At 32.3% G+C, this 22957-nt stretch overlaps 3 protein-coding genes across 3 annotated transcripts; 1 reads left to right on the top strand and 2 right to left on the bottom strand.

Moving 5' to 3' along the window:
• Positions 1-1017: 1017 nt before the first annotated feature.
• On the bottom strand, positions 1018-5368 carry LOTGIDRAFT_126609 (hypothetical protein; the record flags this gene model as incomplete). The annotated part of the gene is made up of 10 exons (XM_009062900.1): positions 1018-1188; positions 1823-1915; positions 2148-2459; positions 2589-2750; positions 3140-3234; positions 3422-3586; positions 3928-4140; positions 4401-4611; positions 4832-4959; positions 5296-5368. Coding segments are annotated over 10 exons (1623 nt in total), but the record flags the coding sequence as incomplete, so codon positions are not given.
• A 2454-nt stretch (positions 5369-7822) lies between these two features.
• Positions 7823-8574, top strand: LOTGIDRAFT_89428 (hypothetical protein; the record flags this gene model as incomplete). Its single annotated transcript, XM_009062899.1, has 3 exons — positions 7823-7939; positions 8206-8401; positions 8543-8574. Coding segments are annotated over 3 exons (345 nt in total), but the record flags the coding sequence as incomplete, so codon positions are not given.
• Positions 8575-13855: 5281 nt separating this feature from the next.
• LOTGIDRAFT_126614 (hypothetical protein) lies at positions 13856-22424 on the bottom strand (the record flags this gene model as incomplete). The annotated part of the gene is made up of 12 exons (XM_009062898.1): positions 13856-14023; positions 14275-14406; positions 14780-15007; positions 15715-15927; positions 16134-16208; positions 16561-16616; positions 17005-17293; positions 17431-17592; positions 17755-17879; positions 21197-21313; positions 21732-21967; positions 22177-22424. Coding segments are annotated over 12 exons (2049 nt in total), but the record flags the coding sequence as incomplete, so codon positions are not given.
• Positions 22425-22957: the final 533 nt, after the last annotated feature.

Genomic DNA, 22957 nt, shown 5'->3' with positions numbered 1-22957 from the left:
CTTCTACACTTCTATATCATTGGATCATTAACAAAAGATATTTTAAGATCATTTTCAAATAAACAGACAATTTTGCTTTGTTAGGCCTTCACTTGTTGAAGTCAAATCCTGTGTGCACAACACATTTTTGTGAGTTCAACAGAGAACTGTCTTTTTTTATGCAACACATTTTTATACATGAAATACCAATACAAGCTCAAGACTCGTCAAAGAACTGTTTTTTCTTTTTTGAGCGAGAAAAGATCCAATAATTGTATATTTATTAGTGAACATTGAAAATAACAAGATTTCACATCAAATCATATCAATAAACAGAACACAGAGTCAGGTTGCACAAGATGTTTTCCTCTCAAAGAAAAACTGATATAAAATTTGAAAACAAAAAACAGAAAAATTAACAGATAAATAAAACATAAGATAGTTCATAAGTTGATACAGTTGATAAAATTTATCAAATCTATTTTAAAAAAAATACAACAAAAATTCTTCTGCTCTATGCTTTATATTGGCTAGTCCTAAATTATGTACTGAACTTTCAAATTGTATCTTAAACTACCTACTTAGCATTAATCAAAACTGAAAACTTGTGGATTTAAAGAAAAGTTCTCAATTAAAAGATTATCCAAATATGGGTATTAAGAGCTCCATAGTAAATCATGATGGAGATTTTTTGGTACAATTTAACAATTATAAATTACTAATGAATGATTTTAAGACTTATAACATTATTCTTGGCCTCAAATCGGCTGAAATCTTTTTTTTGTTTTATCAGAGCTGTTGGTTCACAATATTTACATCCAGAAATTCATGATCAAGTGCATGATTTCCAAATTGTTTATTTATGTATTGACAGAAATCAAAGCATGATATTTCGAAGACTTTGCAAATAAGGTCAAATCAACAGCTCTTAATGTCACATACATAACAAATTCAACATTTACTCACAAACATTTTCTCATCTTCATTCAATCCCTAGTTTCATACAAATAAAAAATTATATTAAAACACACTTTAACATTATTTAACCTCAATTATTTGCGGTTCTCGAAACACTTCTAGATCTACATCCTCCTCTGATTTCTTTACACTTTTGAAAGGTTTATTGCCCTTGACCACTTCACTATCAATTATTACTTTTGATATGTCAGAACCAGGAACTTGGTACATAGCATCTAATAATATTCTCTCCTGTAAAACCAAATACAATGATCAGAGTCAGTAGTCAGATTAAAACAATGTTCAGAATCAGTAGTCAGATTGAAACAATGTTCAGAATCAGTAGTCAGATTAAAACAATGTTCAGAATCAGTAGTCAGATTAAAACAATGTTCAGAATCAGTATTTAGATTAAAACAATGTTCAGAATCAGTAGTCAGATTGAAACAATGTTCAGAATCAGTAGTTAGATTAAAACAATGTTCAGAATCAGTAGTCAGATTAAAACAATATTCAGAATCAGTATTTAGATTAAAACAATGTTCAGGGTCAGTAGTCAGATTAAAACAGTGTTCAGGATCAGTAGTCAGATTAAAACAATGTTCAGAATAAGTAGTCAGATTAAAACAATGTTCAGAATCAGTATTTAGATTAAAACAATGTTCAGAATCAGTAGTCAGATTTAAACAGTGTTCAGAATCAGTAGTTAGATATTAAAACAATGTTCAGAATCAGTATTTAGATTAAAACAATGTTCAGAATCAGTAGTCAGATTAAAACAATGTTCAGAATCAGTAGTCAGATTAAAACAGTGTTCAGAATCAGTAGTCAGATTAAAACAGTGTTGTTCCTAAAATCCAAATGAAAACAGAACTAAAATACGTACCACTATAGATCTGAGACCTCTAGCTCCTATTTTTTTCTCTAAAGTCATAGCAGCTATAGCTTCTATAGCGTCTTGATGGACTTCTAGTATCACCTATAGTAGATCAGATTGAAAATATATCAACAATATACAGAAAGATACATTACATTGGTTAAAATCCATTTTGTTTAAAATACCTTATTTGAGAATTAAAATGAAACCCAGCTGTTAATAGGTACAGATAATCCCAAAGCCTTATCTATGTGCTACTACAGTTCCAAATGATCATTATCAAAGACATATAAATAACCCCCACAATTATAATTGATTAAAGAAATAAACTTACATCATCATCGTTAAAGAGAGCTTGAAACTGGGGAATCAGAGCATTATTTGTTTCAGTCAGGATGTGACACAACATATCTTTATCTAAGGAATGCAGAGGTGCCAATATCGGCATCCTTCCAACAAACTCTGGGATCATTCCAAATTTGACGAGATCAGAAGCTTCTACATCTTTCAACAACAGATCATGTTCTTCATTTTCAGTCTTAGCTGTTTTCTTTGCAAAAGGATCAATTTTTTCTTCTGAAGGTTTTGGTTGTGGTACTGCTGTTTGTCCTTCTGGTTTTTTGGTTGGGATTTGGAAACCTATTCTCTAAAATCACAAAAGTATACATGAAATTTTTAACAGCTTACTTCAGACATAACTAGATATATTCCACAAATATACAATATACAAATTCCACTGTCAATATATTTACTATCTAAACGTTATAATTTTTACCTTTTCATCTTTCCTATGACTAATAATCTTATCTAGACCATTGAAAGCCCCGGAAGCTATGAAAAGTATATTAGTTGTATCAACTGGTATAGATTCTCCTCTAATTTTACGATTCTTCTCTGGAACCTGGACAACCACTCCTTCTAACATTTTTAAAAACGCCTGCAAAGATAGCATATTGTTTAAGTTAATTTATACCAGTCAAAATGGTTCAATGATTGTTTCCTTTCTTGAATAAATTTTTTTAAGGGTGACGCTCGATTGGAGAGTTGGGAATAGGCTTTGTCTGTTCCAATTCTACCCTCAATCGAACAGAATGTCACATTCAAAATCTTCCCATCTACTTCCTTCTCCTCCATTTTGAATTCTGTCTGCATCTACTATTTTTTCGGCACACATATATTGCCTGCTGAACTCCGTTCCAACTTGATTACATAAATCCTGAACATGCAGAACTAACCAATCAAACGACCCCATAAATAACACCATTTATGTTATCTCCTTATATATTAAAGAGGGGGCCTAAGAAATAAACAGAAATTAAAGCTAACCTGTTGAACACCCTCCCCACCTACATCTCTATCTCGTATGAAACCAGGACCACTAGGTTTAGCTGTTTTATCAATCTCATCCAGAAATATAATACCTACAACAACAAAAAATAGATATCAGTAATCAAAGTTCAAATACGCCTCAATAAAATGATAAAAAGAGAGTTTTTGATGATTTTTTGCATTTACATTGAAGTATCTTTAACCTCTTACATTACAGGCAGCTGCTCCACCCTACCCTATGGCTTTAATTCAAAACTAGAAAGAGATGTAGAACCCTACCTTGTTGTGCTTTATCTACATTATAATTACACTCGCTTAATAATCTGGCAACAGCGCTCTCTACATCATCGCCAACATATCCAGCTTGTGTTAGTGTGGTACAATCACACGTGGCAAATGGTACATCTAAACACTGGGCTAATGTTTGAACTAGTAGAGTCTTTCCTGAAAATATTAATAAATAAATTTGATCAATCAAATTAGGTCAATCAATACAACCTCATGTTCAAACTGAGAAAAACAAAATTTGATGCCAAATTATTTGTTTTCAATCCATTAGAATTAAGATTGTGGAAACCAGTATGTTACCCCTATAAACAAGATTGATTGAATAATACTGAATTCTTCATATGATGTTTGATTGAGAAATGTTGAATACAAATAACATCCATATTACTGACATTCAATTATCAGGAAGTCTAAGTCAGACACATTCTTTCAATGTAACCAAACACTCTAACCGACTGTGCGACAGAACCCCACAAATAAATAATGAACCTTAGTACCTGTTCCAGTTGGTCCTAGAAGTATAATGTTACTTTTCTCTAGTTTAATAGTATGAGTTGTAGCATTGAGGATATCAGATGGCCGCGAGGTTGTCTCTTCCGGTTCCGGAGGGTTCTGCTGCAGCTGCTGGAATGATTGATGTATTTGGTGAGAACGAGGTCCCAGGGGATTGCCAGGTCTGATTCCAGTTTGTCTTGCAATTTCTGATAAGTCTGCAATAGATATTTAACATAAAATAACTTTTTATATCATAAGAACTTAAAATAGATTAAAAGCTTTTCCTTAGACATATTTAAGTTAATAAAACCAGCTTACTAATGTCACATTTTCTAGAAATCCTAGCTAATCTACATAACAAAATTATAGTATTTAGTAGCTTCTTTTTAATCTTTTCATTGGATGATATATTGTAGACAGTATCTTTCAAGTATAAGTCAACTAAAAACTTGAGGTACAATAAGAATAAATTTACAATAACTAGATGTCCTACCACTAGTATATCTGTTTTGAAAGTGTTGTGAGCTTTCAGTAGGTATCATTTTACTTTCTGTTGTATTACTGGGCGTGGATGGTTTGCCAGCTGAGTTATGATTAATACGTTTATAATGGTTATACGTAGCCACTGATAACACCTTCTTAGCATGTTCTTGACCCACAACAAACTTGTCAAGATATTCATGGATCTGAAATAATATGGAATGGATAATACACAAGTTAAATCTAAACTAACAGTTGGAATGAACTTATCAAATACACTGAACAAATTTGGTCATGGCCTACGCCCTACAGGTACAGTTCATCAATCATTTTTAGATTTTCAATTGTAGCAAATGCTTGAGTTAATTTGAATGAAAGTAAATTATCTTTCAACTGGATGCTTTTATAATAAATCAGGTGTCAAACCTTTGTAGGAGGTGGAATCCGTTTTTCAGGTTCTGGAGGTTCTTCAGGTTGGTTCCATTCCTCTGAATTTTTACCATCCACATACAGACAGTATCTACAGTTTTCACAAGAAACAAAACGACTGGATGCTGAAATATTGAAGTTATCTATGCATAGATATATAATTAAATCAAATATAAGTATTACTGTCTGAGAGAAAAGTTAAATATCTTTTAAATTTTATTCATTATTTTTATGAGAATTGAAATAGCAGTCTCAAAATAGTACTGTTTTGTTGATAAAAAAATAATGTTTACATTGAAAAGAAACACAATTCCTTAGAAATTTCAACCCAAAATAGTCACAAATTTGACTGAACATTTCCCTCTGTAAAAACAGATTTTGAAGACATAGTGTTATTGATGGTTATACAAGCTTAAACTTACATCATAAACTATTCTTATAACCTTAGAACAAGTACTTACAATCAAAAGTTTCAAGTGGTGATCCACATTTTGGACAGGTTGAATGTTTAGATCCTCCTCTACCACTGCCCCCTCCCCCAGTACCTCGACCTAAACAGGTGGCTGAGGTTGTTATATACCTTTCTTCTGATGGTCTACGAACAGGGCTGGACCGTGATATTGGTGATAATACTCTAGCATGCTGAACACTTAAAACTAAAATAAAGATGACAAAATTATTATTGATCTTGGTCAAATCATGCTTATTGTTTGTTTGATTAATTGAAGCATAGAGTCATTATTCCATTGTATTTGTACCGATGGACTTGACGAGAATTCTAAATGACACAAATATTTCTTATGAAATACTTTGTTACTCATCTGATCATAAAACTATTTGTAGGGCGTTGTTATTGCGCTAAAAGAACTCACTGATTCACAATATTTAACTTTTAATATTTTGAAATCATTCTGAAATATCTTACTAACTAATTTTTATCAAGAAGTTCATATTTCCTTATTCAGATATAAGTGTGATTCTAAATTAAGTCATTTATGATAAAAATAATTATAAAAAATTCCTTCAACTTCCTTCTTTGCACTTTACAATTGTTTTAGTACATGTTTCTACGCTTTTTAATGAATAGGGTACAGTATAATTGTAAAACACTGTATAAATTTAGTAAATCAGATAATCTCATCATATGAACTGGAGTTGTGAAAGAAATTGAAATATAAGCTTATGGTGCATTGTAAATTATGACTATGTTCATCATATAATAATCTATCAGCTGTAGGAAATATATATCATATTACATTATAAATATATTATATCATATATTAGCTTAGTGTTTGAAGCTTTCTATCATTAATGCCCCTAACACACTTCTCTAAACAAACATTCCGAGCTTGTCTCGAAATGTAGAAATGAGAATAGATCTACTTGTCTACCTTCAGTAGGGTCACAGGCTGAATATAGGTCAGTTGTCTGAAGATCACATAGTATGAAACTCAGAGTAACAACAACATGTTTTTTGGGGTTCTGTTTAAATATTTCTCAGCTTAATTCATATAAGCTTATATGAACTGTATTATTTGAGCTAACATAACATAATATAGTAGTTGCCTCTACCTGAAGCTCTAGATCGAACAGAACCAATAGCAATTCTTCCACATAACACAGCAGACATCTTTAATGTATAACTATTGTATACAGATTATATCTAAAATAATAAATATTGATAGAGGGTCAGTAATATCTGTATAACAATAACCAACAACATATTGTAAATCAATCAAATGAAATTTGGCTATTTCATAACTTTCATAGGTTTAGTATGTGCCACCTTCAAACTAACAAGAATAATAAAAAAAAAATGGGTATGCAATATCTGTCAAAATATTGTTGGTTTTCATTAAAGTTAATTGCTGAAGCAACATCACAACATCTCTTTCAGGAGTTTCAGTAAGAGATACAAATCAACCACATTATTCATATGTTTTACTGTCCTCTATCTGTACATGGTGGTACTGGTACTGAACAATAACAAGCAGTTATGTACCTTAACTGAACTCTAAATTTCTGTTTAAGAAGATTTTGATTTAGCCATTATTACTTTTCCTATTAAACAAAATTTGTCAAAAGAACCTTTAAGCTGCCACATCAACACAAATGCTGCCACTTATACATTACTTTTATGGATCAAACATTTACAACACTTCCTGGACAGAAACATATTTGTCTGAACACATCGTACATTGACATTAGCCTATTCAATTTTTTTTTTTGGTAACAGATCCAATTATAAACCCAAACACAACTTAAATCACTGAAATTGTGTTCAATGAAGAAAAGGTTTCATATAATAGGCTGCATTAAATACTCAAAAATGACCAAAAATAAACTATTACAAAAGTACGTGGGCCTCCAATACACCCTTGTTGCTATAAATAGAAAATGTAAACACCACAAACCCAAATATCAATCCTGAAAATCAATAAAAATTTACATTGTTTTGATCAGAAAATATACTTACAAACAAAGATAACGACTTGGTTTCTGCTGGTTAACTTTTTGAAGTTCAATGCAACTAAAATATACCTATCACTTTGAAAATATAAAGGTCAAGTGAAAGAAAAAGCTTTTTTACGTAATGCTATTCACTGACCAACTTTTACCTGTCGGCCATTGCTATTATCGGGGTCAAGCTCGGGATCACAATATTACTCGGTGAAGGTCATTGATAAGGGAGCATGTATTGTTGTCTGAAACATATCAAAAGTGGGTCACTGATTTGTAAATCAAACGTGATTTATTCATGCCTCTTTATGCACTAGCAATCATATTTGAATATCATTATTTTCATCTGAAGACAAGAGAAAGCATGAAATTGTATCAATAGACACACAGAGGCAAATTTGTAGCTTTTGATGAAAAATGAATACTCTTTCAAGATGTCAGCGCCCATATCATGACGAAAACTTATTTTATTTAATGATTATTTTTGTCTTATAAGTTTTGTGAGTTAACAATCTTATACGGTAAAACATGGCAGGTCGCGGACGTGGGGGAGGAAAGACATGGTCGTTCAATGTAGAAATGTTAGGTTTCGGAAGAGGGGAATCTCTACCACCACCTGTTCAACAACCTCGACCATTGTTTCCGGTGAGCTATTTATAGATTAGTAGAGTGTTTAGGGAAATTTTGGTTAGATGCCAACAAGATCACGTAGAGCCAGAACGCAAAAGTTCCATTTCTTTGTCCCTTTTTGTCATCCAATTATTTTACTGAGTATAGAAAGGAAGTAGGCCTACTACTACTCAAAAATTTGATTTCATAATACCAATACGTGGACAGAATCAGAAGCACTTTTAAGATCAATTTCATAGTCATGCCCAATTTTCAATTAATTTTTTTTCAATTTTTGAAAGACGCAGTTATACAAGCCTGCATCTCTGGTTCAGAACGAAGATTATGATTATATGTTGGCATTAAAACAGGAATTTAGAGGAGCTGCTAGGAAATCCCCATATTATCTGTCAATCAGTGAGAAGAAGAAAGATGTGGAAAGATATTCTGATAAATATCAGGCTGCTCATCAAGACAGTGAGAGAAAATGGCAGCCAGGTAAGTTAGGTAGGTTTTAGAGAGTGTCACCTGAGAAATTCCTCTGAGAAGAGAAAATGCTATACCTGTGAATATGGTCTTAAGAAGATTTTTACATGGCTACTTTATGTGTTATGTTGAATGAAAATTCTTTACTTATAGATTGGCGCAGGTTTCCAGCTGAATTGAAACCAGTTACAATGAGAAAGAAAGTTACAGGAATTAAACCAAAATTTAAAAAACCAAAAGTTTCAGATAAGGAGAAAGAGGACATTGCAAAGAAATTAGAGGTACTCAATTTTGTATTGCATCGTAATATATTGATAAACTTTTGACAAGACAGCAAGTTGGAGTGTCATCATTATGGACAACATTATATAATGGGTTTGAAATTTCCCTCCAGACAAAGTTCCACAGTTGATTCCTTGTAGAATTACCCTTTCCTCTCTGTTATTTCTATTTGAAAAGATGTAACATGTATGAATTTTAATTTTGTGATATTTTACTTATATCAAAGCTTCCGCCAACTTAAGAAGCAAAGCAACATACATGTCGTGTCTGTCAATAGTACTCAACCTATAACAAAACAAAGTACATACTGGTAATGATGTGCAAATTGTGTTGAAATATTATGTACTTATTTACTTTATGTGTTATTAAAGAGGTGAGTTTCCAAAATCTAATTCGTGTTTTTTGTTGTATGTGCTCTCCACTTTTAAATGACATTTAAATCTTAATACCAAATCTTCTTATAATATTTCAGTCATTAGAGAAGATCGATAAACCAGATCAAAAGGAAGAGGAAGATGAAGATAAAAAGGAAGAAAAGAAGAAGAAAGATGAAGATGAGGAGGATGGAGCAGATCAGGAAGAAGTCATTGAAGATGAAGAAATTGAAGATGTAAGAGCTGAATATATTTTGGTTTTTTTGTTTTTAGTTAGTTTTAACAATCTGATAAAGATGCAATTCTTGATGATTTCGTTTTCTGTGGGTGATTTCACTTGCAAGTGATGATATGCATTTCAATTTCCGGAAGAGCTTCACGCCCAATTGATATATTTTCTCTCTGCCGTTTTATTTTCTCCTTCAGTTTAGGAAAACATTTTCACCACTTCTTTTCTGGGTTTGGAAAACATATTTTTTTTCTTTTTATAGGAGACTGATTATGGTCAGAGCTATTTTGATAATGGAGAAGCTGAGGAAGAAGAAGAAGGTGATGAGGGACCAGTTTATTGATCCAGTTAACAATTTTCGTTTTTATCAAAATAGGCGTTGACCTAAGGGTATCATGAAATATGGCATTGTTTAAATGGAATCAGAACGTTTCTTGGAAACTGGTGGATGTCTCAAACCAGCAATTGATTGTTATGCCAATTCATGTAGATCCAAGATGGAGAAGATTCTGTCTTGACTAGCTCTAAAGAATTGGGCTCAAGACAAGTTTATAGTAAAAAGGATGATTTTGATATGTAACTATCTTGTTCATGAACAATTATTACTTTTGTTAAATATATATATTTGTTATTCAATTTAATCATGTCTCTAATTGAAAGGAATTGCTCATTTAGATAATACCCGTTTTTATTAGCCTATAAAAAGATGTAGAACAGTAGAATGTAAAACTCCAATCATTTCATTTATTTAGATATTATGGCCCTTGAGAGATTGAATGTACATCTTGTTATTTCTTTCATGAGACAGTGTTTTCACACTACATGTTTAGGCAAGTGCCAGGCAATATCATATCTTGCAGTACTTCAATTTGGTCACATTTCTAACTCTTCACTAAAATGAAACTAACAAAGTTTTGAAACCATTTTATTTCAAGCTGCCTTGACCAATAGTTTTAGAAAAAAGGTTTAAAAAAAGAAAAAGAAAAGCTCAGTTTGAACTTACAAAGTCAAAATAAAATAGATACAGATATTGGTCAATATACACCAGATAAATTAGATCATTAGTACTGGTCAAAATGATCAAATATAATAAGTCATTGTATTTCAATAAACACAATATAGGTTATCAAATGGTCTAATATTATTTGGTGTATTCAAGTCAACATCTCAAATAGCTCAATCAAAGGTAATAGGAGTCTGAAATATCTAACCTTTGACCCAACCCGCTGATATTCTTGAAACATTTTGTGCTAGAAAAGTTTTTGTTTAATTGGTTGAATAATGGCATGATACATGATGGTGACAACTAATTGTGACCTCTATACCATTGATTTATTGTCTGTGCAAAGTAAAAAGTTTTTAAAATTGTTCCTATTTTTAGAACAATTTCAAGCCCAATGAACATAACTTGTCAAAAACCAAAGCCTCTATCAAATATATTTACCAAAATATCAACCTGCAGGTTCAAAGATCAGATGCCACCAACTTACTCCAGAATTATTTCAGGCAGATAATGTCATGAACACTTGTCATAAAATAACAAAAAAACAACAAAAACAAACAAAATAATAAATACAACAATTGCACTTTCTGATGACAATTTAAGGTTAACAAAAAAAGGACGGAAAAAACAAAACAAAATAAGGATTTAAGATTAAGAGATTTAAGCTAAAATATTGAAAAAACAAAAATAAAACGAGGATGAATTATGCGAAAGTAATAAAAGGGGATATGTAAAATGTAGATGATTAAATAAATTCTATACATAAGGGTGCCCTCACACAATAGCGATTAACTGTTGCGTATGGTTGTGAATAGTGAAAGTGGTCAAGAGTTCCGAAAGCAATTCACAACTCAGTTGAATGAGAGTTGAAACTTATGAACAGCTTAAGATAAAGTACTTTACCCATCTGTCCCAAGATAAATGGTTTTATATAAATATAAACTACTAAATAACAAAAAATAACCAGCATATCCTAGCTCACCTCAAGCCTAAGCTTCTCCAATAATGTCATCTGAACAAAGCCTTTTACTATACTACATTAGAAGGTGGATAATTGGTGGTTATTGAGACCAGAGTTGATGGGGGACTAAAAGTTAGTACTTGTGAATACAAAACCATTAAATATTGAATTGGAATGTTTGAATCTGTACAACCATTAAAATATTTAATCTTAACAAATATCTTATTTATAAGTAAAACATATGCAAAAAATACAAAAATAGCAAGCTACATTTGACTTAATTTACAAAATGTTATAGAAATATTAAACAAATATAGATCTAAAATTGCCCTAATAAATATATTCAAAAGTACCCTGGATCCCATAGTCACAAACTACAAAGAAAACTGGGCGTTTCTTGAAAGCTTTCATAAAACTGACTTCAACACATAATGTGAATTAGGAGAAACAACATAAATTTTAGACCATGGTGACACTAGATCAACCAAACACCAACAAGACATATATACAGAAAAGTAACAGTAAAAAATATTAAAGTTAAGGTATTAAATATGAAATGAGTTTCTTGTAAAATATTATGGCATAAATATCTTGCTTATAATTATGCAAATCTATGGACTATTTTTAAAACCTAAAAGTAAGTTTTACTTGAATGTGAAATTTGTGTTTGTTTATTTCTTTAGACGTCCTTATTTGGAGAGAAATTGTGACGTGATATGAGTAAAACAAAACATGTTAAAGATATGAAGCAGCTGAAAACATTAGTATATAATATTTCTATAAAATTTGAGATCCTTCCACCCTTTATTTACATACACATCATCTAGTCCTGCTAGATCCTTGATCAATGATTAAATTCTCAGACACTATTCAATATTTCAAGTTTTACAAGACGTTAGTACTTATATAACCTGGCTATGATGACAACTGGAACTAAATGATCTTCTCTAAACTGAATAACAAATTGAGTATCAATGGATGAAAATGACACTATCACAATTTTGCAGATCACCAAATCCAAAATGGCTGAATTTTGTGCGAAAAAAAGCTGAACTTTGCTTTGAATTGGAATGAAAAATCACAAAATAACTAAACCAATTTACACATGGTATGCAAAAATAAATATATATCTTTAAATAAGATGAACATTCTTCTGTTGATAATGTATCTTGAATTTCTATCAACTGTCTTGCAATTCGCATCTCTCACATTTGTTACAAACTTTAAAACCTTCACAGTCATTCTTTATCTCTCTTCTCTTTAATATTTCACAAGTTGAATAAACAATATTCTTGTCAGTCATGATGATGATGATGATGATTATGCTAGGTTAGAGATTATGCTAGTTTAGAGTCAAAGTTCAATATTAATATTTTGTAAGATTTTCATGATTCTGGTAGTTCTCAGAAGATAAATAGAAAAGGGTTCAGCAGAAAATTCATATGAACACAAATTATTTGGAATGAATAAGTATAAAAAATGTCTGTTCAATCTAAAGACAGAGCAAATGGTGCTGAAACGGCTGGCCTGTGCTCAGCAACCGGAATTCTACTGTCCATACGTAAACAATCGCTCACGTTTCTACTCATATATTGCTGCTGTTTTTCAATTGCAGCAAAATTCTTACTTAAGTCTTTGGGTGGGGATTGCTGCTTGATGATATCTTTCCTTCTTCTTGGCATTGTAGGGGAGGCAATCCCTGTAGCAAATGGAGCACTAACTTTATAATTTGTTGGGGAAGGTGAAGGACTAGGTGTGCTGTCATGGGCAATAGGACTCATTGGTCGTGAACCGGGTGTTGTAGATCTCATCTTGTTTCCTGGACTAGGTGATCTACTTGATCGCCATGTGCCTGGATTACTGGACACTTTTATTGGAGACAAATTTCGTTTCCTCAAATGACTATCGAGATATTTGTTGCTTGGAATCTGTGAGCGATCGTGAGAAACCGGTGAATTGTAGGAAGCAATGTATTCATCCAACAGCAATTGTTTAATGGGACTTCTAGAACTACTTTTTGTGGAGTGAGCAGGTGATGTGTCTCGATATTGATAATCGTGTCCAAATACGCGATCATACCGATCATCAAAGGAATATGTATGCATAGGTGAAGTGTTTCTGGAATTTTCCCGCTTCGGTTCTTGACGATGATGATTATAAATGGTGTTGTTTCGTGGATCTGTATATCGTCTGCCCAGCACGCGTCTCTGACCTTCACTACTTGTCTCTGACAGACGTCGAGAAGAAGATCTCTCAGTTGTCCTGGAAACAATCCTCTCCATATTATTTGGTGAAGCATGGGAAGCATTTATTAAGTTTCGATTCTGCATCTGTCTCTCACGGATCTCATCATCTGTCATGGCTGTACCTGAACGATCGTCACGGTTATTGTGATTCTGGGAAGACATGGTATTAACAACGCTGTCAGTTTTTAACGTTGTTTTGGTTTTGACGTCTGGTGATCCTCCTCCTTGTGATTCTAATCTCTAAGAAAAAAAAATAATAGATTTCAAACTTCATCTTCAGAAGAATTCGAGCAAAGTAACTTTAAACATTTAGATGTCATATGTTATTATCTCCATATAGCTTAAAATGTTTTATTTAACCAATTTTAATTTTAATTTTTGCACTTGGAGAAATCAGCAAGAGCCACGAAAAATAACGATAAACAAACCTTTAATGCTGTTCTTCGTTTAAATTCTAATTTTGCTTTCTCTGTAGCAACCCATTCTGGCACATCCGGTATGGCGTTAGCTAATATAAACTTTAATAACAGAATCACATGCTGAAAAAATAATTGAAAAAATTTATAATTTGTTCCTTGACAGAATTTGGACCATATCCATGAAAGGTAATTACATGTATTATAATCAAACCAGTTGTAAATGGGTAGATATTTTGACAATTGAGGTTTAGTAAAGAGTTAGCTGGTAGACAGAATTCTTAGAACTTATTCAAGTGTTTGTAAGTTTCTTACTTTTACTAAACTAAACTAAATACTAAATAAGTTTTTTTAAACAATCAGTACTGCCATACCTCAATTACTATAATCATTAATATGGTAGTAGAACTAGACATGTCAGGAGCTACACGTGGTACAATACCAGACGTACCAACTAGAGCACAGTTTACTATTACTGCTATAATACCCATAGCTTCCATAACATCCTGTAAAATAACAAAACACAGGATCAATACAGTTTACTATTTACCAATACTCTTCTTCGTATCCTTAAAATATAAATGTTTCCAGACTGTCCTGTCCTGATACTGTTACATGAAAAAAAGGTTAACATTATTCCTATTAATATCTTTCTTGCCAAGTGTAGCATCAAAATTATCAAGTCAAGATAGAAATTTCCTTCTCACAGCTTTTGAAGGGTTAAAAGGATGACAACCTAACCCTAAAACGTTGTATATCCTGAACTCCAAGTAATAGAACTTAAAGAGTATGACACTAACTTTGATTAGAGCCATTCTGGAATATATTGCGTAATTGGTCGCTAGGGAATAAGTTATTACGCCAGCCATATTTCTTTACCTGCCAAATTCCAATACTTCCCACACGTTTACCAAATGGTCTTTGATGATGGAAACAAAGTTTAAAGGCATCACTGCGAATCTCGATAATGTTATTAATGAAGGCACACAAGGCAGCAAGAGGGAAGGCGGACGAGAAAAGCGTCACATAACCAAACTGTATGACCATCTCCATATAATCTTCCCATGTATCAGTATACTGCAATAAAAGTTTAAATCCTCCTGTTCTCTACCTTATTAGGCTAATAACATGGAATCCAGAGTTATGTTCATTATCTTATCAGTAATCACAATGGAATTGAGATCATGCATATACTTATGGCTGTTCTATACTCAATATCGAGTTGTTGAAGACAAGCGTTGCTATGCAGTATGCCATAAGAGAAATTTTGCAAGTACAACAGCATTTCCAAATCAAGAAAATCAAAGGTTGCAAAACAAATGAGCCTCAGGTTTTTAACTCAAATAATTACTAGAATCTCATTATACCTCAAAGTGGAGTAACTTAAATCTATTCATGCCCCTGTGGATAAATGTCTGTTATGTACAAGTGTCTTTGAGCATGTGGATGATTTGTTTAGATCGACAACTTACCGGTTTCATGACACTTTCTACTTCAGCTTGTGTTAAAACTGGTCCCTGATGCTTATCTTCTCCATTTTCTGGCCGCAGTTCTGTTGTTGTTGTTGCATCAGATGATGATGATGTCATGGGTGTTGATGTCACAGATGCTGATGATGTCATATGTTCCGATGATGTCACAGGTTCTGTTGATGATGTCATATCATCTGAATGGGAACTACCATAACCAGACGACACTGTAACTCTGTGTTCAAGTTTGTCCAATGGCCAAAATATTTTTGGTTCTTCTATGTCTGATGAAAATGGGCTTCCTGAATCTGGTGTTTTCGCTCTGACTGGGGATTCCACTTTTACTGATTTTTGAGCTAACAATGGTGAATCTGCTTCAACTTTTTCTTTTGTAGGTTCTGTCATCTCCTTAAACTCCCTAGCAATACTTCCTGGTGACATTTCTCCCGCCATTTTATACCCGACTTTAAACAACCGGAATTTCCAGATAAAATATGGCATGAAAACTTCTTTTAGATTTCCAACAATTTGACGTGTTATAAAAATGGCTGCCAATTGCTGAAAGAAAGAAAATGCTAATGAATTTTAAATATGGTCTACTAGTTTTTCATTCATCAGAAATAATGGAATCACTATCTTCAGAATTTAAATCTAGAAGCAGCTGCAAGAAATCTTCAATAGTAAAATTGCAATAAGTGTGTCCTATCCTGTTTATTTTCTATCCTGTAGCTCAACATTCAATATCAAGATATAAATATACTTACATCACGTAATCGACTCATATCTTGTAAATAAAATGCAATATAAAATAATGATAGGAATGAATTTACAAACTGGAACTGAAAATATACAATATTTCTATATATAAAATTTACATAAACAATGTTACAAACTAACATAAACCATTGGCACAAGACAAAGATAAACACTGGATAAGAAAATGCTTCAATATTGTAGTGTCAAATGAATTGAATACAGCTCTAAACAATTTGTCTGTTTATTTTCTGCAGGTAACATCACTGATTAAATTACATTGCATTTAAACTGAGATTTTGAATTTGTATTTGTTTAAATATGAATTCATCTGTATCTTTTCAGAATAATGAATATGGACAATTTGGTAAATCATATATTCAACATAATATTATGGGAATAAATATTAATCAAAAGATAGAACCAATTAATACATACCAAAACTAATTTAATAATTAAAGATGTTTCATATGTGTTTTCTAGACGATAATTCTCTGCAAAATACAAAAAAATACCAATATTTCTAGATGTAAAAATATGCTGTAAGAACATACAGTACAAATTTGCTCAAGATTTGAATTATATTTCTACAAATATCTAGTTCCATTTGAAATTTTCCAAAAAGGTAGATTCGGAAAATGACATATTTGACAATGTTGAGTTCACTGAGGCAATTGTTAATATTCACTTACTTATCTTAGCAATAATTCTTCTGGGATATATAATTTTTATTTCATTAAAATTAACCAATTCTTTTTTTCATATTTATATGCAACTTAACAAAAAAATTATGAGTACATGACAACACACTGTTTAACTGAGCTACAACCCCTCTCCCAATATTATAAGTTGTAACACTAACAGAGCAGAAACATGTCTTACCTTGATCATTGAGCCAATAGGCAATCTTTTTATAAATATCATCTAACACACCAATTGATAAAGCTAACATTATTTTTGGTAAAAATTTGATAAACCCTGGAATTCGACCGGCCAAGACTAAAGCATTGATCCACTCTTGAAGTTGGAATATCAGCAACATAACAACAAAAACAACCAACAAACAAATAAATATAACAGGAACTGTCACTAAGTAACGAAATAAATTCCGTTTCCAGGCTGGATATTCAAAACATGTCTGATCTGTTACTGGATTCTTCACCAAGTCACCCTGAAAAGAGAAAGAACCTTTGTTATAATGTAAAATTGCAATGTTGTTTAAAAAAAGGATACAAAGTATTTTTTCTTCAAGATGGGAAACATAATTTTTCATTGTCATTGTTTTATATTGAAATACAAATACCCTACCTTAAAAAGTGGCCTGGGGTCTTCTAACAGTTCATCTTTTTTATCAAGTGTTCCCCATTTATATGCCAGCTCGGCACTCGTACGTTTCCAATGTTCCAGAAATAACGTGGCCCACATCACATTTACAACAGCAAATAAAACAAACGAGAAATCATCAAAACCCTGGAAACAAAATATCAAAATACATTATTTAAACGTGAACATGATTGCTGAAGAACCAAGAACTAAGTCTAACTGATTTTCAAACACCATAAAGTGAATTTCATTTTTTTCTTTCAATGTGGGTACAATTTTGAATCACAATTATAGGTTGCAGTATCATACCTGATTGCCCTGTAATATCCATAATAAAATACCCAATACTGTAGGAAAGACAAGAGAAATGGTATAATGACCCAGATAAGCAAAATACATAGCAATTTTAACACCAAAATATTCACATATCGAATCTGAAATAGATAAATATTCATTAACATAAAACAGTGTATAGTAATGCTTAAAACATGGATAAAGTGACATTTAAGGAATACTTCCTCTTAGAATGAACATAACATAGATTTTCAAACTTGGCAAATAAGATTATAAAGGGATTCTGTTGTATAGTTATGACACCAGGTAATCTACTGATGAATATATCATGTTTAGGTCATGTTTAAGAAGGTGAATTTTATGTCCTTTCTAAGAGGTAGTATCTCTTTAAAAAATACCATCAAATTATACTTAGTTATATTAATATTCAGTTGAAGTAAAATGAAATTTAACACTTCTTGATAGTCAAAGAGATTTGTTCAGAAACATAATAATAGTAATAATAATAAAGAAGCAAGAACTGTAAATGGCAATAGGAAATGCAAGGCAAAGCAAAGAAATCAAAACAAAGGTATTAGGAATAAATCAATTAAACTCTAAGCAAGCACATTGTGTATGCGTGCAATTCAACCTTATTGCTTATCCCTTAACAAGAGTATGTGTATATAAAGCCCACCACCAAAACCGTTGATGCAGCCAGTCCTGTGCACATCAAGCTCTTGTGATCATTTAAAGACTGAAAGTGACCTTTATAGATTTCATCAGATATAGAATAAAACAAGCAAAGCTAATCTGAAAGTCAGAAAATGCATCTTTCAGTTATTAGAATTCACATCCATGTGTCTGTGTAAGTATTGCAGTGTATTGTAGAAGTAATTAATCAAGCTTCAAGCGTTTTAGAATTTTGCAGCCTAAGTTCCTGCTACCCTAAAGCCCCACAGTTCTGCCATCACCAGCTGAACTTAAAACTAACCTTCCAATAAACCAACTCTTTCTACAAAGTCTGTGAAGAAGGAAAGATATAGTTATGTTATTATGTGTGCCAGTAGGACAGCAAGTTTTGGGAACAAGTATTTGAAGATAAATGCATTAGAGAGAAGAATAATTTTCATTTTAACAGGTGATTTTGGAAACAAAAAGGAAGAAAGGCAATAAATGTTTTAAATGAACATCAATAGCCATTAGGAATCTCTCAAAGGGAGAGTTGGTTCCATGTCGAAAATTTGTATCATGAATTCCAGAATGGTGACACCAATGATTTTGGCAAAGCAAAATCAAAGTTATATATGGTTAGTCTGCCTCTATAACAGCCTCTGAATTTTTTCACTTGGCGGCTGGAGTAGGGTCAGAAAAACTTGGCCTTGTTTTATCAAAATTTTCTGCACCTAGGTAGAAAACCCTTCTCGTTGCCTTGGATCTGCCCAACCTCGATAAAAAAAAATGGTGTAGCTGAATAATAATTGTATGAACTACAAAAAAATCCATCTTTCCAGATGTATCAGGTAAAACCCCAACACCTTTGATGGTGTGGATAATCCCCATTAAGTTTTTCTGACCCTGTTCCACCAGACAACTGTCAATAACTAAGTTATGGTATGGTGACATTAGTAAGACAGCTGTCCATCAGAACTATTTTCATCTATGTTATACATTTGATAAAATACCTCACATACCACATTAGTCAATATTATTATTGATTTATAATTGATATGTAACTCATTTTTTTTTTTTCATTCATCAACATGTCACCCGCATAGAGTTACATATTTCTTGACTTAATCATTCCAGTCTGTAGGGTGCTATAAAATGCCCTCAAACAGTATGACTGTAACATTATGCAATGTTGAATATTTAACAATGATAGCAACATACATAAGTTCTTTTCTCGCTCAGAATAGATGCTTTCTCTTGTCATTCCATCGAATCTGCGTCACTGACAGAAAGAATGCAGTAGTTATTGTGTCAACCCATAGGATATCGAACCGAAATCCCCAAATAGTGCCAATGCCTTATTTTATTTTTTTTTTGTCTGTAATGACTGTATTGAGTTCATGATTGATCATTAGACTAATATTGCAGTAATGAGCAGTCTAGTCAAAATTAGACCAAATCTTTTTCCATTTTTTTGATTTCTATCATTTTTAATGTAGAGACTACAGTAAGTCTAACGAAGACCTCTGCTTTAACCAATCCCAGCACTGGGACTTTGTGATTTTGTGTAAATTTGGTTAAAGCAGAGGTCTTCAGGTTAGGTTGAAAGGTTATCAGGACAATGTTATAGAGCGCTGTTGTTACACTCCTAACTGTGGTGGTTACGTTAAACATAATAGCTCATAAAAAACAGAATGAAAGTTTGTAATGTGTAGACTTTTGACGTGGCTGTATTTGGCTGCTTAGAGCTCGTAACATTTCAACAAGCTCCTTTACCTATGGAGAAACTCATTATGACTGGGCATATCAATAACAAATCATATCATGTTTGATATACACAGCTGTTACCTGAATATTAATCATTAGATTATATACTGTCACTACATACAAACTCATTACGTTCTATGTATTTAACATTTAACTCTACAGTACTTGTCATATTTAGCCCATGTTATAATTGATATGCTAAATAAGTACTTATCATCATTAGTTCACTTAGTACATGTCTTAAGTGTTTTAAAATTTCTCTGTTTCCTCAGGTTTTTGGGGTGTTTTTTTTCATTTTCATAAAACGAAGGCTCGAGTGTGAAGGGCAGATCATGAATCTTGCAAATGATATCATTAGTACACAAACTTATAATTTGACAAGTAAATTGAATTTGTGTACAGTTGGCAGTTATGTTGCTAGATTATTGAATGGCCTGATGGTCTGGCCTTGCCGCAAACAAGCTAATATATCTCATCCGAAAATCCCATCTTAGGAACAGGTTGCACAAGATTTGTAGGGATGCTAGATGCTTGGTCAAAGATGATATATTTTTTTACAAACCAAAGCAGTGGAATGTTTTTGTGAAAAAACAATTTTAACCATCATAATTGGCCTATCAATGCAGTTTAAATTTATTCTGACTGATATCTGATACTAGTTCATAATGAATTAAATTAACAGACCATAAAATATTAATTACATCAAAAATTTCTACTAGAATGGTTTCTGTTTTCAAAACATACAGAACCAGAAATGAGCTGATTTTAAAAATTTCTCTTATTCTAGCCTATTTCTTATTTATACATACTATATATTTAGTTACCTTTTCATGCCAACAATTTCCTACATTAGATTATCTTAGATTGCTCTTTTCACACAATGTGCAACCAAAATTAAGCCCAATAACAACACCAAACAAGAAAACAAATTGTAATCTTAAAATTGATCTAACTGGATAAAATTGCAAAAAAAGAATTTAATCAATACAAGCTGTAATGGATGGGAGTAAATGTATGTTAATATAAAATTCAGTCTCACCTAAAGGCTGTGTTTTGTCAAAAGCCTGAACCCAAGTTTTATTGAGAGTTTCTAGGTCTGTACTGTTGTGAAGAGGGAAGACTTGAGATATGATATTCTTAGACTCCAACAATGGCACTGAAATGATAAAACTCAGGTAAATAGGAAAGGAATCTTAATGGATTCACAGCTGATTTTATAATTTAAACAAATATCAAAACAGAACCTGAAACATGTTTTACTCAGAGTTTCACGCTGTGTGATAGTCAGACAACTGACCTATTTCAGCCTATGTCCCTACTGAAGTTTGTCTGGTAGTTCTTGTTCTCATGTCTGCACTTTGAAACTAGTTTGGATTGTTTGTTTAAACATCTTTACTGTATATCCCCAGGTCCTATTTGAGAATATTCAATGGGTGGTTCTAACCTAACCTAAATTTGTTAATTTTAAAACTCATTATGTAAAACCTGTGGTATTTTGATGAACTAATAGACTTTGTGCCAATAATTGTATATCTAATGGGAATATTAATATCACAAAAATATAGCTCACTCACCAATGGGTTGTCCTTCTAGAAATTTCAATTTTCCAAGCTCCTCCCCTTCTTCAGCTCGTAGATTATTTATCATATAATGTACAATAGATTGTCGTTCTTGACTCGTTAAAAACATTTTTTCGTCCTCCACGCCAGCAAAACATTCCTGATCTTCGAAAGTGAATTCCTTCAATCCACCCCCATACTCTGATTTTAATGGCTTCTGTATTGCTAAATCATCGGCACCCTTCAATAAACTGAAAAATTTCAGAGATTAATGACTTGAAAATGGCCCAGATAGATTGATGACTTTCCAACATCATCTTGAACAACTTATGATTAGGAGACATAAGGCATCAAAGTAAATTTGAAATCAATAGCTAAGACATAAAGTAAATTTCAATCTCTTCAACAATATTTCCTTAGAAGTCTACATTACAAAATGCACATCTTTCAAAATACTCACTTTTCATACGAAGCTGTCATATAAAATCCGTAAATTCCAGAGCTACTATGGTGACGGACATTGACGACAACTTCAGGTACACGCCACTTTAATCTTGCTAGAAGCCACATAAGCGTAGAATCCTCTGTCTTAGCAGGAAACGTGAGCAAAACATCACAGTTATTTGTTGGAATGGTTTTCTGCCACACTTTACTCGACACCATCAGTCTACTGGTATTGGTGAATCTTTTATCTAACATTCTGTACGCTGAAATATATATATTAACTATGAACTATGGGAAAGAAAAGTAAAGATTATTGAAGACAGGCGTGGTAACATAACGGTAAGCCAATATTACAGATTTATTGATAACCTTGGCATTGAACAATAATCACTATACAAATCTTAACAGTAAAGGTTCCTCTTGAAAAATAGTTAAGACTTTCAGTGAAATTTGCACCTTTTAATATATATTTTTGATAGTGATAGCTGAGAAAATTTTCCATAACTCTTAAAGATTCAAATCTGGTCTGGTCATCTGAAGTTAAATGTCCTGGGTTATTAAAAATGAATGTGTCTCTTGGTGAAAAATATCCAATTTCACTGCAGAATGGTGTTTCATTTTACTCATTTTCAAAGTTTTTATTATATTACAATTTCTGAACTAATAGTGGGGTCTGACAACTAATGTGAAGGTAGCTTAACTAGAAATCATTTTTCGAGTCTGGTTTACTGTTTCTTGGTGAGCGTTCAGACGGACATAAAAGTTTACTGGTCATAATACCATTACACATGTGGATT

The sequence above is a fragment of the Lottia gigantea genome (assembly GCF_000327385.1).
Source record: "Lottia gigantea unplaced genomic scaffold LOTGIsca_54, whole genome shotgun sequence".
Lineage (NCBI taxonomy): Eukaryota > Metazoa > Mollusca > Gastropoda > Lottiidae > Lottia > Lottia gigantea.
This window is presented reverse-complemented; position numbering and strand designations above follow the sequence as displayed.